The sequence below is a fragment of the Bos grunniens genome, chromosome 15, assembly GCF_055505025.1.
Source record: "Bos grunniens cultivar Pamir isolate PY7600 chromosome 15, Bosgru_T2T1.0, whole genome shotgun sequence".
Classification (NCBI taxonomy): Eukaryota; Metazoa; Chordata; class Mammalia; order Artiodactyla; family Bovidae; genus Bos; species Bos grunniens.
In genome coordinates, this window is record NC_141179.1 from 75836991 (window position 1) to 75860014 (window position 23024).

Sequence of the window (23024 nt, forward strand, 5' to 3'; positions counted from 1 at the left end):
TCAGATAAGCCCTAGTGTTCACAGATCAGCCTATGCTGTGCATTTTCTATCATCCTTCTGACATACTCTGTGCTTCCAGCCAACGAGGTAGTGACTGGAAACAACAAATAGATTTTCACTCCCTGGAAGCCTTCGGTTCCAGGAAGGGCCCTTGTTCACCTGCAGCCGTGTAATGGAACAGGCGTGCTTCTGCATACAGGGGTTGTTGAGTGGGGACAGAGGGATTCTAGGCGTGGATCCAGCCGTTTGGGTGTTACCGCAAAATACTTAAAAGTGGGAGACCTGGCTAGAAATAGTTGATGTTGGGACTTAGCTGGCTCCATTTAGCTTTACTTCAAAAATGATTTAACATAAACATCTTTTCATGGGAATGGATTGTTTATGATTCACTGAGAGCTCCCATGTGTATCTTATTTCAAATGCCAACTTTCAGAATCACCAAGTACAACAGGATGCTGAACCAGTTTTGATCTTTGAAGATACTTTGTGATCTATACAAAGTTTTGGAGTCCTCTTCCTAAATATTTTAATAATTTATTTAATTGAAATATAGTTCATTTACAGTGTTGTGTTGATTTCTACTGTACAGCAAAGTCATCCAGTTATACCTACATATGTATGTGTATGTATAGCTATATATATTCTTTTTCATATTCTTTGCCATTATGGTTTATCACAGGATATCGATTATAGTTCCCTGTGTTAAACAGTGGGCTTCCCTAGTGGCTCAGCTGGTAAAGAATCCGCCTGCAATGCAGGAGACCGGGGTTCGATCCCTAGGTTGGGAAGATCCCCTGAAGAAGGGAAAGGCTCAGTAGGACCTCTCTTCCCCTAAGTATTGATTCTTGTTGGGTTCAGAAAGTGTGAAGAGGTAGAAAGGGAAATGGACTTGAATCTTTCTAAACCTGACATCTTCACCAGGTTGCTCTTTGGAATAAATGCCTAATCGTTTCGTGTTCCTCATCTACTTTTTTCTCTTCAAGTTGAATGTCAGAGAAAATAATTCTATCTTTTAGAGCCGGATAGCTATTTAGAAACTGGAAAAAGGAAAGATTGTGTACTTTTCCCCTTGGGCTCTGTGATTCAAGTGATTCTTGTTAGAACAAAACATGAATGAATGGTTTGCCTTCTGGGTCAGGGAGTGGAGAAGTTTGATCTGCCTCAGTTCTGCTCTGTGCTGACCACTAGGCTGATTAATTTTGGATGTCAGATCCCAGGCTTTTGCTAAAATGGGGACTGGGAAAAGAGTTTGCACATTTAGAAGAAATCTCACGTATGAAGAAAAAATAGACTCCTACAGTTGGGGAGTTGAGATTATATGTGAGGGGCGCTATGCCTGGGGTACCACAGATGTGGATTCCCAAAGCCGCTGGCCACCATGACTGTCCCCACTGACAGCCTGTACTGGAATTGGCATTTGTACTGGAATTGGCTTTTTTAGGGGGTGGGGGAGAGGGATTAACAGTAATAATTGCTTATTGAGGAAGACTTGGAAAGTACAGAAAATTATAAAGAAGTAGAACCATCTATAAAGGCTAATCACTGTTAAAACATTGGTGTATTTCAAGTGGTTTACCAGGCTTGTTTTTAAAGCATGATTAGAACCACAATACATCAGTCCTGTTGTTTCCACTTTGCATTATATTGGGACCGTTTTTCCATGTCATAAAAGATTCTTTGAAAAGATTTTTCTGTAGATGAGTAACATTCCAGCATACAAATATACCACGGTTTATTAAATCGTTTCTCTGGTTTTAGACATTTAGATACTTTTGCACTATTACAAGCAGTGAAACAAGTCAGCATTGTGGTGTGCAGAGTTTGCATTCTTGATTCACATCCTAACATTTTGGATATTTTTTTTCCTTAATTTTACAGAAACTGTGGGAAAATCCACATAACATAAAATTTACCATTTTAAGTGTAAAGTTCAGTGGTATTAAGTACATTCACAGTGTTGGGCAAACAGCACCAGCATCCGTCTCCAGAACCCTTTTCATCTTCCCCAACTGAACTCTGTACCCATCGAACACTAACTCCCTATTGCCCCCTCCCCCAGCCCCTGGCAAACACTATTCTACTTTCTGTCTCTGTGAATTTGACTACTCACAGAAGTGGAATCATATACTATTTGTTGTTTTGTGGCCGGCTTATTTCACTTAGTAGGTGTCTTCAAGAATCGTTCATGTTGTAGCGTGGATCAGAATTTCCTTCCTTTTTATGGCTATTATTCCACTGGGTGTCTATACCGCATCTTGCTTATCCATTCATCCATCAGTGGACACTTGGGTTACTTCCACATTTTGACTGTTGTTGCATAATGCTGCTGTGAACGTGAATGAACAAATACTTGTTGAAGTCCGTGTTGCCAACTTGCTTCCCAAAGGGTTGTGCCAGTTTATTCTCCACCATTAGAATGGGAAACCCTAGTCTTGCCACCTTTACCAGTACAGAGCTGATCACTTAAAAAATTATGTGTGCCAACGATACAATGTGCTACTTCGCGCCTCTTTTCTTATCAGTGATGCTGAATACTTTCATTTATTCATCATCCATTTGGATTTTTTTCTGTGAACTACAGTTTCCCTCAGACTGTTCCAAGTGCAGTTCTCTGGGCTGGGCCAGTCAGAGAGACTCTGATTTGTTCCCTAGCTTTTAAGACAAATCATAGCATAAGGAAAAGAAGGGGTTTTTGGGGGGGAGGGGAAGATACTTGCTTTACAATGTTGCATTAGTTTGAGCTGTACAGTGAAGTGGATCAGCCATATGTGTACATACATCTCCTCCCTCTTGGACCTCCCTTTTTTGACTGCAAATTTCCTAGGCACTTGGATAGCGCAGAACCCTAAAACGCCAAATAATGTCCTCTTGTCCATTTGATCTGTACATCTTCACCTGCCTGAAAATGTTGCATCACCTCACCTTTTGGAGGTGAGTGAGGTGGCAGGTTGGATATTGGGGATGTCATTTCAGAGAGAATGGGTGAGAGCTGCAAATTCTAAGGGTTCGACAGAACTTTGAAGGTTTTCTGGGCATTGCTAAGTTGGTGCTTTACATGCCCACAAAGGAGCCATGAGTTCTAGCAGGAAAAGCATAGACCTCAGTGCTCTATTTCCCATTTATTAGCGTGTGACCTTAAGCAAGTGACTTAGCCTCTCTGCGTCTCAGTTTCCTTACCTGAAAATGACTTAGATTAAGTGGTTGCTCACCTTCCCTTGCCCCTTATTTACCTACCTCTCCTGTCTCCCCTGGGCATCCTTTTTTTTTTCTTTTAAGACTTTGATCTTTAGAATTCATTCATTGATCCTGCAGGCACCCTTGTCACATGGTTCCTTCTGCTAGGCTTTGTGACGTACCGGAAACAATTCAAGGGCCTCACCCTTACCACCATCAGAAACCTGCGGGTATCTGGGAGCCCCTGACGTATAAAGATAGTGAAGAGGGGGACTCCCTGGCAGTCCAGTGGTTAAAACTTTGCCTTCCAATGCCAGGGGTGCAGGTTTGATTCCCACTTGGGGAGCTAAGTTCCCACATGCCTTGTGGCCAAAAAACACATAAAATAGAGGCAGTTTTGTAACAAATTCAATAAAGACTTAAAAAAAAAAAAGTTAGTGAAAAATAGTTTTCTAGTCACCTGTCTATCTGGGGTTGAATCTTATGTTTACCAGAACCTAGGAGGTGGGCAGGGCAGGTGTCATTTCCAGTTTCGGCAAACAGATTCTTAGAGGTACAGAGGCTTGCTTGAAGTCACACCAGACAGCGAGACTAGGGACTGGCTCCAGCTGGGGAGCCTGTCCTCGAAGGGCAGCTTCCCTGTAGGGTTTGGCAGATGCCCACATGCTCGTGGACGTCCAGCCACCGGCACCTGCACAGCACTGTGCCTGGTACCAGCAGGCACTCACCAAAGAGTGGCCCGCGCCTTCTCACCTGTCCCCCTCGCCCCCAGGTACGTGGTCATCTCCCGGGAGGAGAGGGAGCAGAACCTGCTGGCCTTCCAGCACAGCGAGCGCATCTACTTCCGGGCCTGCCGGGACATCCGGCCGGGGGAGCGGCTGCGCGTCTGGTACAGCGAGGACTACATGAAGCGCCTGCACAGCATGTCCCAGGAGACCATCCACCGCAACCTGGCCCGAGGTGAGTGTCCACACGTGGGGGTGGGCCACGCCCGCCGCCGAGCCCTAGCGAGGCCAGAAATGCTTCTGTAGGTGCTTCTAGGAAATCCAATGGGAAATACTGTATACGTGGGAGACCCAGAGGAACTCAGGGAAACTGATGGGCTAGATTGGAGCAGCTGCTCTGGGATGGACCAGTGGCACCCCAGCGTGTCCTCCTCCCCCAGACAGGGTCAGGAGCCCTATTACAGATGTTTCAGAGCATGAGGGAGCGAGACGAGTCTTCAGTGCCAATGATATAATCAAAATCGATTCTGTTTCCCCAACTCAGATTGATGGAAGGATGTTGTAAACTGCCGCTGGCTCGATAATAGCAGCAATAACAGGTGGTACTTACTAAGTACTTCATATGTGCTAGACGTGTTTTCTACAGTGTCCCATGTAATCCTTCCCATTAGCACCTGCTCTGTGAATGTGTGGTGAGAATTAGATGAATAATATACACGCTAATGGTAGCATGTGGATTATTCTCTCCATCTTACAAGTATAGACCCTGAGCAGCAGATAAATATAGTGACTCACTCATCAGATAAATACAGTGCTCAGCAGAGGCAGAGCCAGGCTCCTAACCCACGTCTGTCTCAGTCCAGGGTCTAAGCTCTAACCTACAGTGTCGTCTGGCCTCCCGGACAAAACCAGTTTCTTCCCTGCTTCCTCCTCCTCTCCTTCCTAGCTGTTCTAATGATACGCTATGAAAGAGCAATTTCTCTTAGAAGAAGAAGGTTGGAGAGAGGTGGGAAGGTGAGTTTATGTATGGATCATAGCCTGGTGGGTGGGTGTCCATCCAGGCTCCATTTAAATGAATCATTTGAAAGTGGTTTAAACTATTCGCCAGCTCCTAGCCCCTGGCCTCTTTTGGTCCATCCTCAGCCACGCCAGCACAAATGGGTGAGCCCAGGTCATTTTTCCAACGGGACCTTCCTTGAACTAAAACCACATATCCAAAGACCCAGAGTCCATCTGGCCCTGGGAACCAAACCTACACCCAAGCCTCACTATATCATGTTTCTGACCAACCTACTTATTGTAAATAAAGCTTCATTTGGACTATGAAGAGAAATGATAAAAAAAGGAGTGAGAAGGACCCATTGGAATGACGCTATCTTCAAAATCAAAACAGAGCAAAGCAAATTGTGAACACTGAGAACACAGCTGCTACCTGACTTGGTAAAAGGTATCTGGTGATTGGATGGGCAGTGAGAAGAGACCCAATAGATACGCTCATCTCTTGTCTTCTTTGGAGCTGGGTGTTGGGCACATATTTGCCAATTACACTTGGGAAGGCATGTTTCCATGACATGATTGCAATGATTTCCATTTGATCTCCGGAGATGCCATGATGAAAATGTCTGGAACAGATTAGGTGCTCAATAAATCTTTGTTGAATGGATAAAAGAAGAAATGAATGAAGACTGTCAGGAAATTTCCAAAAGAATCTTATAATCAGAAGAAGAGAAAACCAAGCTGTATCTGAGGACACAGGTTCCATCCCTTGGCCAGGATCTTCTTGAATTCTTCTGGATCTGCAATATCTTTTTTCCCCAGTGTCTTCTCCAAAGCACCACAAGCTATATCATCCTCAGAGAGCCCTGAGACCCAAGGAGAATGCTCAGAGAAAGGCTTGAGCTTTCAGGAGTGGTTCAAAGGAGCGTGGCAGACAGACTTGAAATCTGTCTGCCTGGCAGACAGACTTGAAATCTGTCTGCCAAGATGTGTGCAGATACAGGAGGATGGAATGTTGATTCCTGGCCAGGCTGAGAAGTAGGAAATAGGGAGGGAACTGAAGCCTCCATGGGCAGGGTCAGAGCAGAGGGTGGACTTGGCCCTGACGCCCTTGGGAGCAGCCATGGGGCTCAGTGTCCTTTAGATGTGTCCATGTAGCCTGTAGCTTTGGCGGTCTCTGATAGTTAGTGGTGTCTGAGATCTGTGCACCTGTCCTGCTCTGGAGGGGGGAATCCCCCACGCTCAACCAATTAAGGTCTTACATGGAAGGAGACTTCTTTGTAATTGGAGGTTGGAGCCCTGCTAAAGTCCAGAGCTTGAATTATTAGTCCTTATTAAGTAGGAACTCTAGTTGGTGGCTCAAGTGGTTGGTGGCTCCTGCCAAAGCAGGAGGTGCAAGAGATGCGGGTTCGATCCCAGGTTGGGAAGATCCCCTGGGGAAGGAAATGGCAACCTGCTCCAGTATTCTTGCCTGGGAAATCCCATGGACAGAGGAGACTGGCAGGCTACAAGTTGGATACAACTGAGCAACTGAGCAGCATTAAGTAGGAATATTAGTTGGAGGCCAGAACTGCTTCCTAAAGAGCATAAATTATTCCTTTGTGGTTATCTTTTAAGAACAGAATGCATCTAGACATGTATTCAAAGACTTTATTTATTGGTCTACTTTGGGTCATTGATTTACTTTGTGGTATTTCCCCCATGTTTTGTGGAGGCTTTAGAATCAATTTCATAATGTTTAAAGGTCTTCTTTGACCCACAGATTTTTTGGGGGGAGCCTTGACCCCAAAGAAATCTCCTGCTCATCCCAGAAAATTCGAATAACCTTGTCCTTGAGCAGGCAGCATCCACACATCTATAGCAATTTGTGCAACTGTATTAGCCATTTTGAAGAATCAGGCTAACATAATGTATTGTTGGGGAGTTCACCAAGGTCTTTGACATCATTTACATGATAGAAATAGAAGAGGAAACGTCAGAATTGTCAGATAAGGAAACACAGCGGCTGTATTTTGAGCGTGCGTTGTGTCCACGCATCCTTCTTTATCATGCTAGAGGCTGTCATCTTGGAGCCCCCCGCAGCTGTCGGTGTCCCTGACTTCCCTTTTCTTCCTGCCTTGGTGATCAGTGAGACGCACAGAGGTTCAGGCCATGCTTCCTCACATCATCCTATCTTCTGGTTACTGGAAGAATTAGAAAGGACAGTTGCTATAAGATGGACTTTGCCCTAAGGGATAGTCAGGGAGGAGGAAGAAGTGGGACTCGGTGCTTTGTGTACCTTTTACCAACTTGGGCTTCCCTGGTGGTTCAGACAGTAAAGAATCTGCCTGTAATGCAAGAGACACGGGTTTGATCCCTGGATCAGGAAGATCCCTGGAGAAGGAAATGACAACCCACTCCAGTATTCTTGCCGGGAGAATTCCATGGACAAAGGAGCCTGGCAGACTACAGTTCATGGGATCCCAAAGAGTCAGATGTGACTGAGTGACTAACACACTGTCAAGTGGAAGTGGCCGTCTTCCAATTGCTAAGACGAGGGGAAGCCTGTAGGCACGAGAGCTCCTTATGCACTTCGCTGAGCTACGTTACCACCCACTCAGCTTATCACGTGGGACGTCATCTTTTAGGATGACAGGATGGCGAGTTCCTTAACTGCCAAATCCCCACGCCTACAGCATTTGCTCAACTTATAAACATACCTGGGTTTGATCTCTGGGTTGGGAAGATCCCCTGGAGAAGGGACCGGCTTACTCACTCCAGTATTCTTGCCTGGAGAATCCCGTGGACTCTATAGTCCGTGGGGTCGCAGAGAGTCAGACATAACTGAGCGACTTTCACTTTCACTTTTTGATACATAAGGCTACATTGAAACTGCCTCTTTAAAAGGAGTTCTCGCCACTTTTTGGGGTCCTTTGACTCCAGACCCTGTGATCCATTTCTGTTTCTTTCTATCACGTAAATGATGTCAAAGACCTTGGTGAAGTCCCCACCCGTATGTTAGGTTAGCCCGATTCTTCACTGAGTAATCTGCCCCAGTTTTGCCACACCTGCTGCACAAGGCCGGGCCCAGAGGGATGCGTCAAGCGACTTCCTGACAGGAGCACTTTGTTTTCTGTTGGTTTCTCCTCTTCGGGGCTTTTCCCCACTTCCTCACACCCTGGTTTTCCTTCCTAGGAGAGAAGAGGTTGCAGAAGGAGAAGTCTGAGCAGGCTCTGGATAACCCAGAAGACCTGAGGGGTCCCCTTCAGCTCCCTGTGTTGAGACAGGGCAAAAGTCCCTACAAGCGTGGCTTTGACGAGGGGGACGTGCACCCCCAGGCCAAGAAGAAGAAGATTGACCTCATTTTCAAGGATGTGCTAGAGGCCTCACTGGAATCCGCAAAGGTAGAAGCCCACCAGCTCGCACTGAGCACTTCCCTGGTCATCAGGAAGGTCCCCAAGCGCCAGAATGACGCCTACGGTCAGTGTGCAATGACGATGTCGCACGGCGTGCAGAATGCCAGTCGGACCCAGGGGGACGGGGACTGGAAGATCCCCCAAGGGGCTTCCAAGGAGGCAGGCCCCCTGGAGGACGAAGAGGAGGAGCCTTCGTCGTTCAAGGCCGACAGTCCCGCTGAGGCCTCCCTTGCGTCCGACCCTCCCGAGCTGCCCACCACCTCCTTTTGCCCTAACTGTATTCGCCTAAAGAAGAAGGTCCGGGAACTCCAGGCCGAACTAGACATGCTTAAGTCTGGCACGCTTCCTGAGCCCCCCACCTTGCCAGCGCAGGTCCTGGAGCTCCCCGAGTTCTCAGACCCCGCAGGTAAGTTGGTGTGGGTGAAATTGTTGTCCGAGGGAGGAACGTGCGGTGGACAGTGTGGAGGGGGGCCAGGCGCTCCCTGGGGGTGCCCCCCTCAGGGAGAGGCCTGGGAACTCAGAGGTGGGCACCGGTCGCAGTCCACGCCCTCAGCTGCCTCCGACAGGCCACCCTGCAGCTCCCGTGGGGGCTTCGTGTCTTGCCCTTGTATCCTCCTCGTCAATAAAGGAAATTCCGCTGCAGGAGGGGGTGTGTGCTGTGTTCTTGACCCGTTGCCTTTCTCCGGTGTCTTACCCCAAAGCCCGACTTCTAAACTCAATCTTTCTCTTCTCTCCCATTCCCAGGCAGGGTGTCCCATGGGGGAGAGCCCCTGGCCTTCCTGATGGGAATGCAGGGCAGTGACCTCCCCTTGCCCATTTCTCTTCGCTCCTGGATCTTTTAAGGCTGCCCAACCACGAGGAAAGCCTCTCACTACACAGCTGAATTAGAGATTTACACAGCACTTCCTTTTTAACCACACCCCTTAGCTCAGGTGTTGCAGCTCTTCCAAGCCTGTGTCTTAACTGCATTCTGATCCCCAACTCGCTTGGGGCCCCAGCTGCCTTCATTTGAGGGCACCTTAGCGGTGGGACAAACAAGTCCCATGTCCTCATGGTCCCGCTGTGAAACCTGGGATGTGCTCTATTCCTCCACGGGCTCGGCTCTCCTAGTTTTCCTCTTTGGTGGATACAGAACATTTAAGTTCCCTGAGCTCATGCTCGTGGAGAGTGAGGGCAGGCAGCCTGGAGCGTGGTGGTGGCCACCGGGGCTAATCCACAAAGAGGACGAGACGTGCATGGATGACAAGGATGCTTATAAATGAGTTCCAGGCTGGAATTCAGTCTGTTTCACAGAATATGACACCTGCCTTCTGGACCTTATTTCCTTCATTTTGGAAACATCTACGTGTTTGTTTGTTTTCTCTTCCCAGCAGATGTAACGGGTTCCTTTCCCATTTGTCTTCCAGCCTCAGAGAGCATGGTCTCCGGCCCGGCCATCATGGAGGACGACGACCAGGAGGTCGATTCCGCAGACGAGTCCGTCTCCAACGATATTATGACGGCCACCGACGAGCCCTCCAAGATGTCCTCGGCCACCGGGCGCCGGATTCGGCGCTTCAAGCAGGAGTGGCTGAAGAAGTTCTGGTTCCTGCGGTACTCCCCGACCCTCAACGAGATGTGGTGCCACGTCTGCCGCCAGTACACGGTGCAGTCCTCACGCACCTCCGCCTTCATCATCGGCTCCAAGCAGTTCAAGATCCACACCATCAAGCTGCACAGCCAGAGCAACCTGCACAAGAAGTGCCTGCAGCTCTACAAGCTCCGCATGCACCCCGAGAAGACGGAGGAGATGTGTCGCAACATGACCCTGCTCTTCAACACCGCCTACCACCTGGCCCTGGAGGGCCGGCCCTACCTGGACTTCCGGCCGCTGGCAGAGCTGCTGCGGAAATGCGAGCTCAAGGTGGTGGACCAGTACATGAACGAGGGAGACTGCCAGATCCTCATCCATCACATCGCCCGGGCGCTGCGCGAAGACCTGGTGGAGCGCATCCGCCAGTCGCCATGCCTCAGCATCATCTTGGACGGGCAGAGCGATGACCTGCTGGCTGACACGGTGGCGGTCTATGTCCAGTACACCAGCAGCGACGGGCCCCCAGCCACGGAGTTCCTGTCCCTGCAGGAGCTGGGGTTCTCCAGCACAGAGAGCTATCTGCAGGCACTGGACCGGGCCTTTTCTGCCTTGGGCATCCGCTTGCAGGACGAGAAGCCCACCGTGGGCTTGGGCATAGATGGGGCCAACGTCACAGCCAGCCTACGGGCCAGCATGTTCATGACGATCCGCAAGACGCTGCCCTGGCTGCTGTGCCTGCCCTTCATGGTACATCGGCCCCACCTAGAGATCTTGGACGCCATCAGCGGGAAGGAGCTCCCCTGCCTGGAGGAGCTGGAGAACAACCTGAAGCAGCTGCTCAGTTTCTACCGCTATTCGCCGCGCCTCATGTGCGAGCTGCGGTCCACGGCGTCTACGCTGTGCGAGGAGACCGAGTTCCTGGGGGACATCCGGGCCGTGCGGTGGATCATCGGCGAGCAGAACGTCCTCAACGCCCTCATCAAGGACTACCTGGAGGTGGTCGCCCACCTCAAGGACGTCAGCAGCCAGACCCAGCGGGCAGACGCCTCGGCCATCGCCCTGGCTCTGCTGCAGTTCCTCATGGACTACCAGTCCATCAAGCTCATCTACTTCCTCCTGGACGTGATCGCTGTGCTCTCGCGCCTGGCCTACGTCTTCCAGGGCGAGTACCTCCTGGTCTCCCAGGTGGACGACAAGATCGAGGAGGCCATCCAGGAGATCAGCCGGCTGGCCGACTCCCCTGGGGAATACCTGCAGGAGTTCGAGGAGAACTTCCGGGAGAGCTTCAACGGGATCGCCATGAAGAACCTCAGGGTGGCTGAAGCCAAGTTCCAGTCCATCCGCGAGAAGATCTGCCAGAAGACCCAGGTGATCCTAGCTCAGAGGTTTGATTCCCGCAGCCGGATCTTTGTGAAGGCCTGCCAGGTGTTCGACCTGGCCGCCTGGCCCCGGAGCAGCGACGAGCTCCTGAGCTACGGCAAGGAGGACATGGTTCAGATATTTGATCACCTGGAGGCCATCCCCACCTTCTCCCGGGATGTCTGCAGGGAAGGGCTGGACCCCCGGGGGAGTCTGCTGATGGAGTGGCGGGAACTCAAGGCTGATTACTATACCAAAAACGGCTTCAAAGACCTGATCGGCCACATTTGCAAGTACAAGCAGCGGTTTCCGCTCTTGAACAAGATCATCCAGGTCCTCAAAGTCCTCCCCACCTCCACCGCTTGCTGCGAGAAAGGCCGAAACGCCCTGCAGCGAGTTCGCAAAAACCACCGCTCCCGCCTGACTCTGGAGCAGCTCAGCGACCTGTTGACCATTGCTGTCAACGGCCCTCCCATCGCCAACTTCGATGCCAAGCGAGCCCTGGACAGCTGGTTCGAGGAGAAGTCTGGCAACAGCTACGCGCTGTCCGCTGAGGTCCTCAGCAGGATGTCTGCCCTGGAGCAGAAGCCGGTGCTGCAGACTGTGGACCACGGGTCAGAGTTTTATCCGGATATTTAGGAAGCTGGCGTTGCAGAGTTCACTAAGCTGTTGAATATTTTTTTAATCTATACTCATAAGCTTTGATATATTATATAAATATATATTATATTATATATATCTATAAAACCCACACTGAAAAAAAAATTTTAAAAACCAAGGTGACACATCCACCAGAAGCTACTGGGAGTTTTCAGATTGGAATAATGTCGGAAACTGACTCTTGTCTACAAAATTTGGCAGCTGTAACACACGTGGAAACTCATTTTCACTCACAGAAGCATGTGCTGGGGCTACACGGGCTCCCACCTGACTGTCAACCAACTCGCATAAGCTAAAATGACGGGTCTGTCATCGCCTTTAGGTAGCTCATTTTGTTTATGTTCTTGTTTGGGGGTTGAGGGGTTTGGGTTTGGGTGTATGTTCTTGCCTTTTTTATTTTTTCTTGTTTGGTTTTACGAGGGGGATCTCTTGGCCTCTTGGCTGACACGCTGGTCCGGCAGAATCAGACCTCTGATCTTTGGATAGGGTGAGCTGTGTATCCGGATCAGGGTGTTCGACCTTTTCCCCCTCCCACCCGGCTTGAGAGGTTTTCATTCATTCCCTGATGAGCGTTCCTTCACTGTCTCTGAATCAGAAGTGTCGGTCAGACTGTGACACCTGCCAGTCCCCACCTGTGTCACCTCTCCCGTCCCTGGGCTGTTGAGTCCCTCCTTCCAGTCCCCTGATGCTAAACATTTTACCTGTTGTATCGAAGGCAAAACTGCCTCACAACGGAGCTTGAAATCCTGGGGCAAAGGGAGGACGTGAGCCCTTTGCATTCCTGTTTTTTACCTGGTGTGGGAGACCATAACAGAATTCCATTCAGATCCAGGGAATGTGGGGGAAATGCAGAGCCAAGAAGTCCAGACCCCAGTAGGGCAACGATTTTTGGCTAAAAACACATAAAATGAAAAGTGTGTATTCAATTTACATGAATTATTTATACTCTGTCTTTATAATCGTATAATGTGTTTGAGGGTATATTATTTTTTCCTTTAATAATTGAGAAATGCCTGCTAGAGTTCAGTGGCAGGAGATGTCAATGCAAGTTGTGCCCTGGGTTATGCATAACTCTGTGAGAGTCTCTAGAGATTGGGTTCTTCTTTTGCAATAAGGCTGATGACAAGCCCTGAAGCCTGGCAGGGAGGTAGTGGAAAAGTGGGGAATGCGTCTATGCCTGCAAACGCTTCCTTTTTTGAACAGGGTAGAGATGTCCTCAAAGAAAGGAATAAACGAGAAGTCAGACAGGACTCTCAAGGCATCAGCCTACACAAACACACACACACACACACACACACACACACAGCTGAGATATAAGCTTTAGAAATAGCCACTTGCCTACTCCCTGAGGCAAGTAGTGGTTTCATCTAGAGGAGTCTTGATCAATGCTCTTTTGTTCATTTAATTACCAGTATACCTCGCAAGGGAGTTTTTTTTAAACAAATGTGCGTGAGCTGTTAAAAACTTCTGTCCGTGTTTCCACATCTGAAGTATGCATATCTGATCTGCAGAGGTCCTGCGCTGTGGATGCAGGTTATATTTGGGGGAAGGGAGGAAGACCTGCATTGTCTATAGTCTGTCTATAGGAGCCACCCCTCTCATTTGGCAGAGGGTGGGCAAAGGACGGGATGATCTGGCCACAGGCAAGGCCTCGGTGTCCCCAGCCTGCTCGGCTCAGACGTTAGAAAACTGTGGTGGCTCCCTCCCTTCTTGGTTTATCTTGTCTCTGAGGCCTCATGCCACCGATGAGAGCCGGAGGGGAACTGTCAGCGACACTGAACACGTCACCCCTTCTTCCTTGTCCCGCCAGACCTTCACCCCCCACAGACCCCCTCCCCCTACCCCCATGGTCTTGGTGCTATGATAACTTTAGAATCATTGCTGCTAGTCAATAGCTTTTCATTATATAAATATATTATATATATTATATATTATTTTTGAAACTTTTTTTGTTTTCAACAGTGATGTAGCATGTTAAAACAAAACCAACTGGTTTTCTCCGACTATCCCACTGCCAGGCCTCATATGCTGCCTTCTTCAACAAATCAATGCACCCCTGCCTGGTGACATTCACCCCTCACCCCCGCTCCCCAGTCTCACACGCTTTCCCACCCTCCTCTGAACAAGGAGAGAGTTAGCAGGAGCCTTCAAGGAAAGACCCAAAGCCCTTTCTCCAGCTTTGAAATTCCCAACCTCATGCACGTCACTTTAAGCCGATGTCTTCTCCTGCCATCCCCCTCGTCCGATCAGGGTCAGTATCTGTGGTCAAGTGCAAAGCACAAGGGTCCACCTTTCCCTCCTCGACTTCCTCTTCACCACGCACCCAATCTACCAGGTCTGTGGGAGAGCTCCCTCTGGACATCACACGGACCAAGATGGGTCGAGGGGGAGCAGAGATGACTGGCAAGGTGGGCCTCCATAGGGATCAGAAACAGCAGTCGGGATCCTTTCTTCTAGCCAACAGATGCCTTACGTCTCCCCCTGCCCACCCCTGTGCCTCCCCACCCACTACATCAGGAGACGGGGAGTCATCCCCTAGACCACCACTCATCTGAAAACCAGGAGGAAAGACTCTCTGATGGCCACCTGAGTACTGTGGCAGGGCCACAACCGTTTGCTCTCAGGAGGCCATGGCCAAAATTAGCTCAAATTTTTATCCAGAGGGGAAAGAATCCTTTGGGCCAATGCCAGTGTCTACCTTACCGTTTCAGAGGAGTGGGAGCCGGCCACCCAGGCTGCACACCTCGGAGAGGTTGGGCTCTCTGGAGATTCCTGAAGTTTGGGAAGGCATCTCGAAAACTTCAGGTGCTCATGGCAGTCTGAAGGCCACTTTGCCTGGGGACAGGGAGCAATTTGGGTGACACACCACTACAATTGATACAGAGTCTTTACCCTCAGAAGTTCCAGTGTTTCTATCCTGTGAATGCTGCGTGCAATTACCCATGGTTTTCACCCCAGGCGTTTCCACTCTCTGCCTCCGAGAAGGACTCCTGGGGTGTGGGGACTCTTGGGGTCTGCCCACATGCTTGGGCAGTCTAACCTCTCGTTGATGAGTATTAAAAGCTGTGGCCAGGTGATCCTTGTATGCTGATAGACAAGAGACAGAGCCCTTAAATTCAACCCCTGGCTTACGAGTGACAACCATTGACTTAGAAAAAATGTTCGTGTCTCTGGAGTCAAGCTTGTCCTCATTGGGTTGACCAATTAGTGTTTTTCTTCGGTTCATGGAGTGGGTGGGAAATGAGATCAGGTCTGTGGCCGATGGTGCCAAGCAGATACATCACAGAGCTTGGGAGCCAGAAACCCTTGTGATTAAACATGGTCTGCTTTTTCTCAATGGAGGGAAAAAACAAAAAGACCCATTGCCATCTTGTATCTGTCTGTGAAATGTGAGGCAGCCCAGCCCTGTCTACAACTCTTGCCGCTTCCCAATTTCCAAGTTTCAGCTGCCTGGGCGGGTATTACAGTCTGGGCACCCCCGACACCAACTACTTTGTTTGTTTGTTTCTTCTTGGATGGCCGCTGGGCACGTCTAGTGCTGGGCAGACCCTCATTTCCTCATCCTCACTGAAGGATGGGCAGAGGCTCTGTCTCCTGGATCCCTGGTTTGTTGCATTCAGTGCTGAGCCCTGAATCCAGGGCGGTTGGAGGTCTCCACCCTGGTCCCCACTTAGTGTTTCCATGTTGAGTTGGCTTGCTGAGCCCCCTCTCCTTGACTTGCTTATGTTGCCCCTTTGACTTGGAGAAAGGGCCTTGTAATTATTTAAGGTGATGTTTAAATATTTTCCATTTGTTTTGAAGTGTTGCCAAGAAGGAAAAAATAGGCAAAAGTGTGTCGAGTGCTGAAAATGATCTCAGAGAGGCTGAAGTAGACCAGGCTGTGGAGTGGGCGCTGTTTTGGCTGTTTATTGGAGCCTCATGGGGTCCAGAAAGTGGCTTGGGGGTTGAAACAACTTCTCGATTCCTTCCCCTTTGTTTTCTCACCTGTGGGAACAGGAATTCTGTATCCAGAGCTCGTTGTGGCTTCCGGTCTGATTTCCAAGTAGAATTCATGTTCTTTCTTGGTCCCTACATCCAGTTTGGACAGAAGGCTCAGGCCCTCATCCCCTCTCACCCTTTCAAGCAGCAGGCCAGCCTGGGACAGCCAAAGCAGGGAGGTCAGACCTCCTTAGATGAGAAAGGCATGTTCACAAGGCAGGTGAGCTTGGGACAGCCCCATTTCCACCGCCAGCCTCTCCGGGGGAGGCGGTGCTGGCTCATGGCTTCTAGGCTGGCTTCCTCCTCCAGTCTTGAGGAGGGAAGATTATGTCCAGGGATCCGCAGGGGCCCTTCTCCTGCTTGGAGGAAGGCCTCTCTCTGCTCTCTGTGGACAAGGTGCTTTAGCTGAGTGTCTGGAGCTGTAATATTTTAAGAAACCTTTGAGGTGATCTTTGTGTGTTAGCCAGAGGGAGAAAAAGTGCCCTTTCGGGAGGAAAAATGGTACGGCCCTCCTCTTTCATCTGGCCCTCCCCACCCTGACCCCATCCCTTCAAGTGGTATCGCCCTGGAAATACCTATGCAATCCAGTCTCCCTAGGAGAGTGCATGGAAGCAGGGGTCTGTGCAGTGTAGAATACAAATGCTACAGCATATATATTGTATATATGGACATATGCAGTACGTATACCCACAGAGTAAGAGATGAAATCACGTCTATATATCTATAAATAATATCCTATATATTTATACATTTCTATGTTTTAAATAGATATAAAAAATAGAGTCTATAGAGAGCTGGGAGAGCACCGGGAAAGGCTGTCGCTGTGTTGTGAGAAGACGGAGGACATGGAGCCTTTGCAGGGGCGCCCAGGGCAGCTGAGCAGGCGGGGTTTGCTGGGAATGGGGCCTCCTACCCGGAGTGTTGGAGAGGAGAGTAGCCAGGCCCTGGCCCTCTCCCGTGCACTTTTCTCTCCTTTCCCGCACGCAGGCTTAGTCTGAGGTCGAAAGGAGATCCTCACCCGCTGGGCTCCCTCCAAAGTGTCCCCTTTGGCCCCCAACAAGCCTCCGCTTGGGTGGTCCCTGCTGCCCGGCAGTAGGGTGTGGCCTCTGACCCCCTGGGAGAGGGACACTGCACAATCTCCCCCGATGCCGCCCCCTCGCAGGAACGGGCAGCACTGGTGGCGATAGGAGAGCTGCGAATTGGACCGAGACGGGTCCAGGAGAGATGCCGCTGCCCCACCTCCCCACTTTAGACGCTTTTTGCTGCCCCCCACCCCCGCCCTGGAGGCCAAGCCTCTGAAGTACAGCCGTCCTGGCCTCCCTCACCCACTCTTTCATCGCCTGCCAGGGCAGCATCACCAGTCAGCGCTGCCCACCATCCAGAGGCTTTCCGGCCAGGGCAGGGGGGGTGTCAACTAATGGGAAAGGGTGAGAGAGACATATCCGCACACTCATAAATTCAGTGGCAACGCAAGTTCAGAAGCGGGGCTTTGGCCCAGCCCACTTTGCACAGCGGCTGCTCCTGGCTGCACTCGGGACAGCGCCCCCTACCCCTCTCCCGTGCCCAGTGACCCCTGGCCCCACCTGCGCCGCCGTTAACAGGCAGGTCTAGTTCACATACACTGTTCTGATTCTGTGACTCGAGGCAGAGGCTGAGCCAGACGCCCCAAGCTCATCCAAGCTCATCCACTTCCGCCGGGGAGGGCGCCTCCCTCGGCTTGGCCCAGCCCCCGCTCCTGGATGGCCGGGACGTCTGGGGGCCCGAGGGGGCACCGGAGCCACCGGCCGCGTGACGAAGGGCCTGTGCAGCCCTGACGGGATCAGAAATCCGTTTCACTTCCAGGTTCTTTCCCCGCCGGGGAGGTAGAGGAGGAAGGGCCGATGGGGCCACAGAGGATGGGAGATAGAGGGTGGCCACACCCTCTGCCCTCTAAGTCAGCCTCTGCCTTTTTGCCTCGTCTCCCGTCTCCCAGCCTCCTCTGACCTCCGTCCTACACTTCCATACCATTTACCAACGTACCTCAGTCTCCAGAAGAGCACCCCCCCATACCCGCAGTCTGGGGCAGGGGGTGTCTGTTCTGCCAATGCCCACCTCTTCTCCACTCCACGTCCACCCTGGTCTCCTTGAGCCACCGCTAGCTGCCAACCGGGTCTCCGAACACCCTCCAGTGCCTGGCTCAAGAGAGACCAGGCCCGGCCAGAGCCTTCCTCCTGCTGCAGGGGGTCAGACCCGTGGCCAGGGGATGGGCATCCTCGGGTAGCAATCCCACAATGCACTGTACCTCAGAGAGAGAGCATCCTTGGGGCATCAAGGGCGCCGGGCCCTCCATCCAGAGGAGGACGGCCGGTCACTACACTGCTCCCCAAAAGACAAGGGCCAGGCTGCCCTCGGGGCACCCTCAGTTTCTTCACTTTTGTCTCTCTGGAAGAGCCAGCAGTCTGATTCCGTCTTTTTCAGCCCCGTTGTCTCTCTCCTCCTCTCCACCCCCACGCTGCTGAACCGTTTCATTTCAATCACAGAGGAAAATAAAGTGGGGATGGGGGGAAATACCTAGGAGTCTATTATCACATACATATTAATATGTTAATACTTTCTTTCTTAAAAAAAAAAACAAACCCTCGATGTTATTATTTTGCAGACTACGCTTTATAGTACCTGTGTGACGGGACCTAGAACACTGGATACAAATAGAGCTATGTTGGTTTATCATAATATGTACGCAGAAACTTTCCTTTTGTCATATTATCCTTGTAATGTAAGAAGATTGTTAATAAAAGCATTTAAATTTATTCACTGAGGTTGGATCTCTGCCTTCTTGTCTTTCTCCCAGCCCGTGCCCAGGGTGATTCAGAATGAGTCCCATGCTTGGGTGTCAGGTGAGACTGCCTGCCTGCTCCCTGGTCAGAAGCAACTGGGAGAGGCCTTCTAAGTCCTATTCCTGGTGTTCTTACTTTTCCACTATTCAAGGCCACTTCCAGCTGGTAACCTACACACCTCACCCATCCGTCTGGCCAAAAAGAGGTGTCACCAAAACCGTTTAAAATAAATCTCTCGCCCCCACACACATTTACCCCACAAAATTCTCAAAAGTATTGCAGATGAGACAGGCAGGCAGGCAGGCAAAGGCGCTTCAGTCGTGTCTGACTCTGTGTGACACTATGGACGGCTGCAGCCTGCCAAACTCCTCTGTCCGTGGGATTCTCCAGGCAAGAATACTGGAGTGGGTTGCCATGCCCTCCTGCAGGGGATCTTGGATGAACAGTGTTCTAATTCTCCATCCAACTACCTGCATGATTCTCCACTGGCAAACTCCGCCCCCAGGGAGGGTCCTTCCCAACACTTTGCTAATGGCACTGGTACGGGGATGGGTGATAAGTGATGTTGGCCCAAATGGCCCAAATGTCTTAGAAGGAAGACGGGCATACATTGCAGAAAGACGTAGAAAAGTGTCTGTCGTGCTTCCTCCCAGGTGCTGAGCCCTCCTCTCAGCTCCTGCCCGCTCCAGCCCAGCCTCTGGTCACGGGCCATCCCTCTCCTCTCTTCTGAACCTCTACCTGCTCAGTGCCTGCCATCGTCCCTCCAGCCTGTGTCCCCCCCAGCCCCTCGGTGACTCAGAGCTTCCTGTTGTGAAGGCCATTCCAGTCTCCGCGGACGTTCGGTTCTCTTCTTTTCCCAGGGCAGAGGGCAGAAAGAGCAAACAGGTATAGCTGTCCACATCTAATCAGCCCAGGTGAACTGGGGTCGGCCCCGCCCCACCGCTGGCCGTTGGATCTGACCTACATTTGCAGCTGGGAGGCAAGGGAAAGATAAATCTTCCATTGGCCCTGAGCTGGGACTCCCCAAAGCAAGGCCTGGAGGATGTGGCAAGGGGGGAGGCCCAGTTCACTTCCTCTCCTCCCTCTCCACAGCTGCCCCCAGCTTCCCTCTCCAAGGTTCAAAAGACAAGTTGAGTTCACCCCAGAGAGAAGACTTAGGGAACTGGCCTGAAGACCCATTGCTGCGTGACAGTTTCAACAGTGACCCTTTGAAAACACAGATCCAGTTGTGGTGTCTTCCTGGTTCAGGAGCCTCTAAAGGTTTCCCATCGCTCCCATCCCAAAGTCCTGATCACAACCCATCAGTCTGCATGGTCCAGCCCCGAGCCTCCCAGCCTCCTGCTTCCTTCTCTGCCCGTGCTCCCTGGCCTCCTGTCTGTTGCCCCAAGCTCACGGGGCTCCCTGCCATTGCAGGACCTCCCAGCTCACTGTGCCCCCTGCCTGAGATGGTTTTCCCCAGGACGGTTGCCTGGCTGAGCTCTTTTCGTCTTTTAAGTGTCAGATAAAATGTCTCTTTTTCAGGGGCTCTTTCCTGACCACACCCTCTAAATAGCCACCTTGAGGCATTATTCATCTTTCCTCCTGATATTTTCATTCACAGCTCTTATCTCCAGTTTTCAACTATGTAACTGACATGTGTGTGTGTGTGTGTGTATTCTGTGTCTGGTCTTCCTCCTTTAGACCATGAAGTCCACAGTAGAAAAGTAGAGACTTTTTAATACCACTGTGTGCGGTTGCTGTCACATTCTCACATAATAGGCACCTAATCAGTGTTCAGAAGCTCCAATACTTTGGCTACCTGACGCGAAGAACTGACTTATTGGGAAAGACCCTGATGCTGGGAAAGATTGAAGGCAGGAGGAGAAGGGGATGACAGAGGATGAGATGGTTGGATGGCATCATGGACTCAATGGACATGAGTTTGAGCAAGCTCCGGGATGGACAGGGAAGCCTGGCGTGCTACAGTCCATGGGGTCGTCAAGAGTTGGACACGACTGAGCAACTGAACTGAATTGAATCTGTGTTTATTGAAGGGATGAATGAATGAGTGTAAATTTCACTCGCCTGATGAAAGTGCTGTCCCAGCAATGCTGTGTTGGTCACAGTCGAGACCTCAGAAGCTTCCACTTTGCCTGTCTCTGTCCCAGTTTCCTCACTTGACGAGGGGACCCCTGCACCTGGCCCCTGGCAACATCTGGCCCCAACCCAGCCCTTTCTCTACAGAGCTGAGGTGGTGCCTGAAGCACTTACTTGAGTTCTCTTCCACTTGCACTTGTCCTTTGGACAATGTCCCACGCCCCTCGGACAGGTGCTCCCGGGTCCTCTTAGGGAAGAGAATCTTTCCAGCTCCCTCCAGCATGGCAACTGTCTGAGTTCGTGGTTTCAGATGGCCTTTTTAAATGACTGCCTATGCATCTGTGACTTTTCCAGTAAAGACTCTGGTCACAGGCTCTAAACCACAGCCTGGACTTTAGGGTTAGAGCGGTGGTGTTGTTCAGCTGCTAAGTCATGTCTGATTCTTTGTGACCCCTTGGACTGAAGCACACCAGGCTTCCCTGTCCTTTGCAGTCTCCCAGAGTTTGTTCAAATTCATGTCCATTGAGTCGGTGATGCTACCCAACAATCTTATCCTCTGTTGCCCCCTTCTCTTCTTGCCCTCAATCTTTTCCAGTGTCAAGGTCTCTTGCAATGAGCTGGCTCTTCACATCAGATGGCTAAAAGATTGGAGCTTCAACTTCAGCATCAGTCCTTCCAATGAATATTCAGGGTTGATTTCCTTTAGGATTGATTGACTGGTTTGATCTCCTTGCAGTCCAAGGGACTCTCAAGGGTCATCAACACCATAATTCAAAAGCTTCAGTTCTTTAGCCCTCAGCCTTTGTTATGGTCCAACTGTCACATCCATACCTGACTACTGAAAAAACTATAGCTTTGACTATATGGAACTTTGTCGGCAAAGTGATGTCTCTGCTTTTTAATATGCTGTCTAAGATTGTCATAGTTTTGAGTGGTACCAGCTTCAAATTTCCCCCTCTGCCTCTTAACAAGCTGCGAGACTTTGGACAAGTCACTTCTCTGAGTCTGCACCTTCAGGGCTCAGCACAGAGCAGAGACTTACAACATGATGACCAGGGTCATTATCATCATTACTGTTACCTTTCACATCAGGATGAAGTAGATGCTAGGAAGCCTAGGTTTCCCTTTTTTTCACCTAGAATTCCAGGGCTAGCCTGGCTGAGGGATTGCCTGTTACTTTTTAATACAGAGCCACCAATACCTATCTCACAGCCGGAGTGGCAACCTCTGCCTCAACCCTCTTTTCCTTCTCAGTCTGGAGAGATAACTTCAGGGCACCCTCTTCTGGTCGACAGCTCAATTCACCTGACACTTGAGGGCAAAGAGACCACAAAGAGGGTTGGTTTGTTTTTGGTGGGAAAATCAGGTTTCTCCTGGCTTGTTCCTGGTTTGAATCCCTGCGTTCCTAAAACAGGATTTCTGCCATCATCCACTTGTCCTGAGACACCAAGGAAGAACGTTGGGAAACTGGGATGGGAAGCCAGGTTCCAGCCTAGTCTGCCTTGGGAAGAGACGTCACCCGGTTGAGGACAAGCCACTACTAGACTGCTTTCTTTGGCAATGTCTCACTTCCAGTCCTAAGTCTGGCTTCTTCCCACCTCCTCCCAGGTAGGCACCTGTCTCCGTCTCTGGCTTCAGGATGATGCTGAGGGCCCTGCCAGGGACTAACTGTGCTGGCTGCTCTTTAGGAGATGAGGGATGGGTGCAGAGGGCAGTTCTCCAAGGCTGGTACCAAGAAAAGCCCCACCCCCTAAATCCATCCACAGCCACATCCTATGGCTCTCCCCTTGCCAGGCATCTGCCCAGGGTGGTAGAGAGAACAGATGCTAGGGTTCTGAGCTCTTGAAATGGTGTTGCTTCTAGTTGACTCTAAGAAACAGAAACTCTTGTGTGGAAAAATCACCACTGGCTCCATTAGCAATTAAGCACATGAGAAGAGTATGACTCAGAGCCTCAGGTAACGTCACATACTGTCTGGAAGAGCAAGCGGCTGTCAGGAAACCTGGCCCAGGGCAGGGAAGGCAGGTATCCATGCACGTGGGTTCAGTTCATTTTACACATGAGATTGGGGGCCAAGGATACACATGAGGTCTCAATTACCAAATCATAAAACATTAAATTTCGAAGAGTGACCATTTTGTCCGAATTTATTTTATAGACGTGGGCATAAGCCCAGAGGCAAGTGACTTACCCAGAGCCATGAAGGGGGCAGTGACAGAGACCAGCTGGATTGCCCAGCTCCTAAATGCAGTGCTCTAGACTTGAGTCATTT

At 50.5% G+C, this 23024-nt stretch overlaps 1 protein-coding gene and 1 long non-coding RNA gene across 8 annotated transcripts in view; one reads left to right on the forward strand and one right to left on the reverse strand.

Moving 5' to 3' along the window:
- The window catches only part of PRDM11 (PR/SET domain 11), a 97367-nt gene extending 78718 nt beyond the window's left edge, over positions 1-18649 (forward strand). For 6 of the 7 annotated variants that reach the window (XM_086338688.1, XM_086338691.1, XM_086338693.1 and 3 more), the window contains 3 exons: positions 3947-4134; positions 8070-8696; positions 9697-18649. In XM_086338688.1, coding sequence (XP_086194814.1) covers positions 3947-4134; positions 8070-8696; positions 9697-11861 — 2980 coding nt within the window. In that variant the 3' untranslated portion in view covers positions 11862-18649. The remainder of the gene's footprint in view (positions 1-3946; positions 4135-8069; positions 8697-9696) is intronic. The other variant, XM_086338692.1, reaches the window with a different exon arrangement.
- LOC147358493 (uncharacterized) lies at positions 6533-9066 on the reverse strand. Its single transcript, XR_015141695.1, has 3 exons — positions 8650-9066; positions 7943-8065; positions 6533-7078 (listed from the first exon to the last, which is right to left on the reverse strand). It is a non-coding gene; the product is annotated as an uncharacterized LOC147358493 (long non-coding RNA).
- Positions 18650-23024: the final 4375 nt, after the last annotated feature.